Source organism: Microtus ochrogaster, unplaced genomic scaffold, assembly GCF_000317375.1.
Source record: "Microtus ochrogaster isolate Prairie Vole_2 unplaced genomic scaffold, MicOch1.0 UNK96, whole genome shotgun sequence".
NCBI lineage: Eukaryota > Metazoa > Chordata > Mammalia > Rodentia > Cricetidae > Microtus > Microtus ochrogaster.
The window spans coordinates 772,907-781,780 of record NW_004949194.1 but is presented as its reverse complement, the minus strand read 5'-3'; the positions used below and the strand labels follow the sequence as shown (position 1 = coordinate 781,780).

The following is an 8,874-nucleotide window of genomic DNA, read 5'->3' as shown; positions in this document are numbered from 1 at the left end:
TGTCTTCTGCTGTGAGGGGTATGAGACCCACTGTTTCCTAATCTTCCTGTCTTTCTGTGCCTGTGTCTCCTGACCTCCCTCTCCCACCACATATACACCACCCATGCCTCCTCTTCCTTCTTGGGATTTTCCATCTGAATCCTGTGCCTTTAAAGAGCTCTGGAGTTTTTGCTCACCCTACTCCATTATTCTTAGCTTCTGTAATTGCCCTGGATGCTGTCTTTCTTCTTTTGGACTGCTTTCTTTGTCCACTGCTAGGCCATCACAGAAATCTGTTCCCAAGCCCAATATCCATGGCAGCAATCTCACCTCTTCCCAGACTCCCTTTGTCCTCTCTCCCCATTTCCTTCTCTTCACTAGCTCAATTATAAATGTTTTACAACTGTATCCACCCCCAGATCTCCCCAATCTCCCTTCTCTCGCCTCTGCCCTGTTCCTCTCTCTCTGTGCCTCTGGCATCTGTTCTCCATCTGTCTACTTCTTGCTACTGTCCTCTAACTCGCTCTTGGGGAACAGAGCAAGGGTGGTGTTAGTAGTCAGCCACATCTCTCTTCTCCCACCTCTCCTTCCCCTCACTCTCCGTTCCAGGCTTGGTCTTCAGCACCGGGGATCGCGCCAAGCAGCTGAGGCGCTTCTCCATTGCCACACTGAGGGACTTCGGTTTGGGCAAGCGTGGCATAGAGGAGCGCATCCAAGAGGAAGCGGTATTTCTCCTGGAGGCATTCCGGAAGACAAATGGTAAGCAGAGCTCTGCAAGTTCTCAGGACCAACCAAGGGCAGGACACCCTAGAAAAACAACACCAACATCCAGGATGTGAACTAGGCTAGGGAAGACTATTTTGGTCTCTCTGTGAGGCCTGGTGTCCAGGTTTAGACGGAGTTGGAGGACTCAGCGCTGTAGCGCGTGCTCATTTTGAATTATCTGATAAAAAGAATCTGATGCTATCCCATAGTGGAAGCCTTTCTCCCACATCTCGCTCTCTGTCCTCCTCCTTACCTACAGGTGCTTTCATTGACCCTACATTCTACCTGAGCAGAACAGTGTCCAATATCATTAGCTCCATCGTTTTCGGAGACCGCTTTGACTATGAGGATAAAGAGCTCTTGTCACTGCTGAAGATGATGACGGGAAGCTTCCAGTTCACAGCTACATCCTCTGGGCAGGTAACTTGTTTTATCTTATCCTACCGCCCCCAGACCACAGCTGCCAGCTCATTCCAAAACTGCCAACCCCCGTTTAATAGGTACCTTCAAAGTAGTCCGACAGTTGTACCTGAACTACACAGTCTCAACAACTTAAACTGAAATCAGAGCCAGCAATACAGTCAGGTGTTCACACACATGCAGAGAGAGAGAGAGAGAAAGAGAGAGAGAGAGACAGAGAGAGACAGAGAGACAGAGACAGAGAGAGAGACAGAGAGAGACACAAAGAGAGAGAGACAGAGAGAGACAGAGAGAGAGACAGAGACAGAGAGACACAGAGAAAGAGACAGAGACACAGAGAGAGAGTCAGAGACAGACAGAAAGAGACCTATCTCAGCTGGGCAGACATTACCAGGACAATTCATTTTATTTTCTAACCAAGGTGGCTACAGGGAGGCCTGCTGAATGCACTAGCCCCTCTTAGTGCCCAAGTGCCTGCTGCAGCAAAATCCAGGTCACTCAAATCATGTGCCATCTGCAAAACGTAAGGAGCAAGTCCACTGGACTATGTAGATGAGCTCTTTACTCGGCCATGGAAATACCTAACCCCTGCATCCCTAAGCAAAATTTCTACACAGACTGTCCCTCAAACACCCCAGGTAAAGGTCCTCCTGCACAGCTCACTTACACATCTAAGTGGGGTCCTCCTTGCAGCAGTTTTAATAGCAATGCAGGTGAACATGACTATCAGCACTACTTTAAAATCCTTATTTTTTTGTTTTTTTGGACAAGCATATATTGTGCACTGAGCCTATTCACCCCCATATCCTCTACCTTCCCTTTTCTCACACCTCCTCCTCCTCTAGTCCACTTTGACCCCTGAGACAGTTTCTCTTCTCCTTCCAAATGACACACATGTATACATATTTGCATAGATATGTACACACACGATTTACTGTATGTATACCACAAATGAAGAAAAATACTGTTATTTCTCTAAGACTGGTTAAATTTGCTTAATAGAGTTATCTTCAGGTGAGCCCACTTTTCTGAAAATGCCATAGCTTTGTTTTTAATGGCTGAAGAATAATTCAGTTGTGTATATGGATCACACTTTCCTTCTTCATTTCCTACATGCTTTTGGACACTTAGGTTGATTGTGTGATTTATCTATTGTGACTATCCAGCACTCATTGAATGTTGGAAAGCCTGTTAGAACCCACCAGTCCAAACCCTATTAGTGTATGAAGAGCTGTCCCCAGCTGAAGTAACCAACCACCTAAACATCTACATGGGTAACTCCTACCCAACAATCTAATCATCTACATAGGTAACCCCTACCCAACCTCCTAAACATCTACATAGGTAACTTCTACCCTAAGACTGGATGCTTCCCACCCTAGTCTCACTTAAACACCCCAAACCTGCATGTGTTCCCCAAATCCATCTCATTTAAAACCTTGGACAATAGCCCTCAGGCTTAAACTATAAGAAGTCTGTTGCAACACAGCCCCACCTGGTGCTTAAACTCCTGGACAGTCGATGTGTACATCCCTCATCCTAAGACAGATGCCACATCTTTTGGGTTTTCTTTAGTGACAGTTGCCTTGGCTTCTCATTCCCTTCCCACCATCAGCTCTTCGAGATGTTCTCTTCAGTGATGAAGCACCTGCCGGGGCCACAGCAACAGGCCTTTAAGGAAATGCAGGGTTTGGAAGACTTTATAACTAAGAAGGTGAAACAGAACCAGAGTACCCTGGACCCCAGTTCTCCAAGGGACTTCATTGATTCCTTTCTCATCCGTATGCAGGAGGTAAATCCTGAAGCCAGGGAGCATGATGGGAGGTTCAAAGGCAAGTAGGATGAAATCAGGGACAGGCAGGAGGAAGTTAACAGAGGACAATGCATCAGTCCTCTGGCTATAATCCTCATTCAACATCACTGTTCCATCCACTCTCAATTGTTCTCAGGAGGGTGTGCAGGCTAAGAAAGCAGCCAGTACACAAGGGTGTCATGTTTCAGGCACTGTTTTAAAGGCTTAGTTTTATTCTCATATTTAGTATTCACAATTCTTGAGAAAGGTTGTGGTTTGAATCCCATTCTACAAATGAGGAGGCTGCAGCCTGTCAATATAGGTGACCTTCTGATATCACAGCAAGAAGGCCATGCATCCTACCTCACTGACTCGGGCTGGTGCTTTCAGCTAACATACCATTTGCCTTTGCCTGTCCTCATAGCCATTTACAATTGTGTGACCTGAGCTTTACTGTGACCTCCTATCTGTTTGTAACAGATATGGAGATTTTTGTCATTGTTTGTTTTAAGACAGATTCTTGCTAATATAGACCTGACTATTCTGAAATTTGCTGTGTAGGCCAGGATTGCCTCAAACCAGTGGCGATCCTCCCAAGTCTGCTTTCTGGAGGCTGGGATTACCGGTGTGTGGTGTCTGGCTAAGAAGAAACTTCATGAACTCTGAAATGCAGAGGGTTGAGGGGAGAAATTTCTTTAGGGAATATTAAGGATTATAATTAAAAAATAGTTTCCTGTTGCCTAAAACTCATTTTCTGAGGGCTGGAAAAGTGGTTGTGAGCACTGACTGCTCTTCCAGAAGACCTGGGTTCAAGTCATAACACCCACAAGGCAGTTCATAGGTGCCCGTAAGTCCAGTTTCAGGGAACCCAGCATCCTTGGTAAAACACAAAAGCACATTAAATAAAAACTGGCAATTTAATTGATCATTAAAGATCAGACAATCAACTAAGTTATGAATGACAGAAGAGCACTAGATTAGGGCACTGGATCACTTCCAAACTTCTCTGGAATGTGAAGAGAAGCTGTCATAGCCAGAATCCCCCTTCTCTCCTTGTTCTGGGTCAAAGAGAAGTGAATTAGGGCAGGGAAAACGGTTAAAAGAGAAGGGCACCAAGAGCATAAGGAGTGTGTTGGACATGAATTCTTCCCTTCCCACAGGAGAAGAAGAACCCCAATACAGAGTTCTCCATGAAGAATTTAGTGCGGACAACACTGAACCTCTTCTTCGGTGGTACAGAGACTGTCAGCACCACCCTTCGCTATGGCTTTCTGTTGCTCATGAAGTACCCAGATATACAGGGTAAGGCTGCATGGGGGTGATATTGTATATTCTAAACATGCTTCTCTGGTCATCAATAATATTCTCAAGGTCTCTCAAGAAACTGGACTCTTAGGTAGCTACTCCCTTCTCTGCAGAGACAGAGAGAAGCTGGTGGGCACCAGCCCCTAGCTGTTTTATCAATTTGTATGTTGCTCAAGTGAACCTCGAAGGACCCACTTCCCTGTCCCTAAGATCCTGCCTAAATCTCCTTCCAAAAAATTCTCACATAATTATGCTATGATCCAGTTAATACGAACCTTGTCCAACAATGCCTATGACTCATATGTACTGAAAATGATTGACAATGTCATGCACTGCTTAATGGCCTCCATCTAGTTCTACACTTTAGCAGAAGGGTCTGATTGTTTGTCCCAGATGGCCGGCTAGCTTAGCCCCAAAATAACCACACAGAAACTGTATTAACTAAATCACTGCTTGGCCCATTAGCTCTGGCTTCTTATTGGCTATCTCTTACATCTTAATTTAGCTTATTTCTATTAATCTGTGTATCACCACATGGCAGTGGCTTACTGGGTAAAATTCCCAGTGTCTGTCTCCTGGTGCTCCAGCACTTCTTCCTAACTCTGCCTCCTATCTCCCAGCATTTATTACAGTCCTCTCCACCCACCTAAGTTCTGCCCTATCAAAAGACCAAGGCAGTTTCTTTATTCATTAATGGCAATCACTGCACACAGAAGGGACATCACTACACTTTTGCATTATCATCCTTATGGTAAGGTCTTGGACTCCTAACCACATGCCTTTTCTACTCAGCCAAAGTCCGAGAAGAGATTGACAGAGTGATTGGCAAGAACCGACAGCCCAAATATGAGGACCACTTGAAGATGCCTTACACAGAGGCCGTCATCCATGAGATCCAGAGATTTGGAGACGTAGTTCCCATGGGCCTGGCTCGCAGGGTCACCAAGGACACCAAGTTTCGTGACTTCATCATCCCCAAGGTACTGACTCATCTAGTCTATAGTAATCTCCAGCCTTCTACATGGCCCTGCAGGCCCTCCTCCTCATTAGAAACCACCAGTCTTCTCTCACTTTCTTAGTTACATGCTCTCTCTGCCACCACTTACCTCCATCTTCCTACACAGAATCTCCTATATCTTGGGTTTTCTCCCAGACGTTCTGACCCAGGAGTTTCAACTCCATGTCTTTCAGTCATCAAGTCTCAAGACATAAACTCAATTTACCTAGATCTCCTGTCAGAGACAGGAGTGACATGTCTGTTATATATCCTGTTTAGAGGGACATAAATCCAATACTCTTCAGTTCTTGACTTGAGAGACATGAAGCACATATCCTTCAACCTCCCACCACAGACCACAGACCCCATTCATCCTGTCTCCTATAACATGAGCCCCACATCTCTTGTCTGAAGGATGATGACCTCACATTCCTCAAAGTCCCTCCCTGAAAACCCCCTCAACTCCCATATATTATATTTATGTCACCCCTATGGGCCAGCAGGACACTCATCCAAATCTATCTTATCAATCAAATCTTCCTCCTCCACAGGGCACTGAAGTGTTTCCTATGTTGGGCTCTGTGCTGAAGGACCCCAAGTTCTTCTCCAACCCCAAAGACTTCAACCCAAATCACTTCCTGGATGACAAGGGACAGTTTAAAAAGAGTGATGCATTTGTACCCTTTTCTTTAGGTAAGAGGTCACTGTCTAGTGCCAGGCCACTGCTAACATCAACAGAGAGAACTCATCTGTATCTTTCCATCTTGGAAGATTCTCTTGGATCAAATCCCAGCCAGTTGGCTGCAACTCCCATATTTTCCAAGCACTGAACCATGGAATTGATGGTCAAGCTGTAGTGATAGATTAGGGGAAATGAAGTCTCAAACTAAGTCAGAGGTCACTCTCAGGTCACACAACCACTTCATAGAAAGAGGTTACACCTGCCTGTGGTGGCACTTGTCTAATTTAATCCCAGCACTCAGGAGTCAGAGCCTGGAGGATTTTATTGAGGTCAAGGGAAGCCTGGTCTACAGAGTGAGTTGTAGTATATCCAGGGCTGTCACACAGAGAAACCATGTCTCAAAAAAATCAAAAAAAAAAGAAGAAGAAGAAAGAGAAAAAATAAGAAAGAAAAGAGGGGAGGGAGGGAGGGAGGGAGGAAGGAAGGAAGGAAGGAAGGAAGGAAGGAAGGAAGGAAATAAGGAAGGAAGGAAGGAAGGAAGGAAGGAAGGACAGATGTTGCTACATGACATCCATACTGGAGAGTACCTCTCTAGAGAATGGAATCCACATTTCTCGTTGTTACATCCTGGTGAGGATCAACTCACCACAAGTACAAAGCAGACTGAGGCTCTGAGATTAGAGCCTTCTTTAAAAGTCTCAGCCCTTCCTCCCAGAGAGACTACGTCCAGAGATTTGCTATGAGGATGATGTAAAGAATTGGCTTCACCTCCCTGTCTCTTCTCTTTAGGAAAACGGAACTGCTTAGGAGAAGGACTGGCTAGAATGGAGCTCTTTCTCTTCCTCACAAACATCCTGCAAAATTTCCACTTCAGGTCTCCACAGGCACCCCAGGATATTGATGTGTCCCCTAGACTCCTGGGTTTTGCCACTATCCCACCAAACTACACCATGAGTTTCTTGTCCCGTTGAGCCAGCGCTGGATAAGGGTAAAGGGAAGGATGGAGATCGGGCTAGTGGGGGATTGGGACTTAGAAGGGATCAAAGGAACAGGAGAGAGAGAGGACATGATAGACTTGCTGAAGACAGACTGCCACTTCAAAGGTAGAACATGAGAAAGGGGAAATTTATCCTATGTTATAAATATTAAAAATTATAATAGTAATAATAAAGTAGACATTATTCATAGAATAAGTATTCTTTGTCAAGTGGTGTGGGAGGTCCAACTGTCTGTGTGTTGCTTTTCTTGGTTAATGAATAAAGAAACTGCCTTGGCCTGTTGATAGGGCAGAACTTAGGTAGGCAGGGAGACAGAACCGAATGTTGGAAGAAAGAAGGGCAGAGTCAGGGAGACATCATGGATCCACTGGAAATAGATATGCTTTGCCGGTAAGCCACTGCCACGTGGCAATATACAAATGAATAGAAATGGGTTAAATTAATATGTAAGAGTTAGCCAATAAGAAGATAGAGCTAATGGGCCAAGCAGTGATTTAATTAATACAGTTTCTGTGTGATTATTTCGAGGCTAAGCTAGCTAGGCAGCTGGAATGAATAAGCAGGCCCCCTCCATGCTACAGTCAAGTTTATGCTAAAGAGTCTTGTGATCTCAAAACTCATAAATGCATTGGAAGGGAAGAGAATTCATGTCCATTTTACTATTGAGGCACATTCTTGACCTTACAATGTTTCCTTGGTCTAAGTTTATGGATGTCTCCTTGATTCCAAGAGCAGTAATACTTGAACGAATATCCGTGTGCATTGTCCATGGGCAGATTTTCAAATGTTACCACACATTAGATAGAGCAACAAGAACTCAGTCTACTACCATATCATCCTGCCCAGAGGTATTCAAGAGCTTGGGGTGGGGCACCAACATGGTTTCACCATCAACTCACCTACACTTTGATTTACATTTGTAGAACTGATTACCAAGGCATCATCACTCAAGCCTTGTTCTTTATAGGCATTGTGTTCAACTCAGAATCCATGGAAGAACTGAAATCAGGTCTATTAATGAGGTCCTTGGTGGAGAAAAGACATTTTCAGAGGTGGCCAGGAAATCTTAGGGATAGCACAATGACATGAGTGTGTGCTGATTCATGAATGTGTGTGTAGGTGCACATTGCAGGTATGCACACGACCACATCTTCTGCCATGAGTTAGTTTCCAAAGGCCAAGTGTTTGCTTACCAACCTGGAATCAGAGCCAATCAAGAGTTTTAGAAGCATGTGCTCCAGTACCACTAGTATAAATCTGATGAATGGAGAACTGTGCAACGCACAATCTCGATGTCAGTGGATACATCAGCTGTGCCTCTTTTCTTATTTTTAGGATGTCAGTATCAGCCAGACCCAGGAGGGAGCAGGGGTATCAGTGCATTGAGATGTCATCTTTGGGAACTGCATTGCAAGCCCTCCCTGGTGGCAAACTCCAATCCTACATGCTGTAGATGGTTCCTGGGGGACTGATGGAGAGAGGAAGAGAGTGGGAAAAGATGGTTCAGTTGAAAAAGTGCTTGTCAAGCAATCATAAGGAAGGACCTGAGTTTGGATCCTCAGCACCCATCAAAAGTCAGGCCTGGTGGCACATGCTTGTCACCCTAATGCTGGGAGGGGGTTGAAGACAGCCCAGTTCAATCAGATCATAAATTCTTAATTGAACTAGAGATCCAGTCTCAAAAAAAAACATAATAGAGAAAGACTGGAAAAAACAAGCAGTGTTGTCTGGGCTCTACACAAGTACACACACACCTGCATGCACATACAAAAATGTATACACACACAGAGGAGAGAGCGGCTAGTTCAATGTTAGCAATGAGACACACCCTTAGGGGAAGGGACAGTGGCTAGCAAGCCTTTGTCTGAAAGGGAGAGAGGAAAAAACTAATAAACCCTGTAATGTTGGGCAAACATTAGAACATATGAAACCATAA

At 44.8% G+C, this 8,874-nt stretch overlaps 1 protein-coding gene across 1 annotated transcript in view; it reads left to right on the top strand.

Moving 5' to 3' along the window:
- Nucleotides 1–7,133, top strand: part of LOC101986161 (cytochrome P450 2A5-like) — an 8,078-nt gene extending 945 nt beyond the window's left edge. The window contains exons 3-9 of the mRNA XM_005371046.2: nt 589–738; nt 1,004–1,164; nt 2,780–2,956; nt 4,117–4,258; nt 5,054–5,241; nt 5,810–5,951; nt 6,730–7,133. Coding sequence (XP_005371103.1) covers nt 589–738; nt 1,004–1,164; nt 2,780–2,956; nt 4,117–4,258; nt 5,054–5,241; nt 5,810–5,951; nt 6,730–6,911 — 1,142 coding nt within the window. The 3' untranslated portion in view covers nt 6,912–7,133. The remainder of the gene's footprint in view (nt 1–588; nt 739–1,003; nt 1,165–2,779; nt 2,957–4,116; nt 4,259–5,053; nt 5,242–5,809; nt 5,952–6,729) is intronic.
- Nucleotides 7,134–8,874: the final 1,741 nt, after the last annotated feature.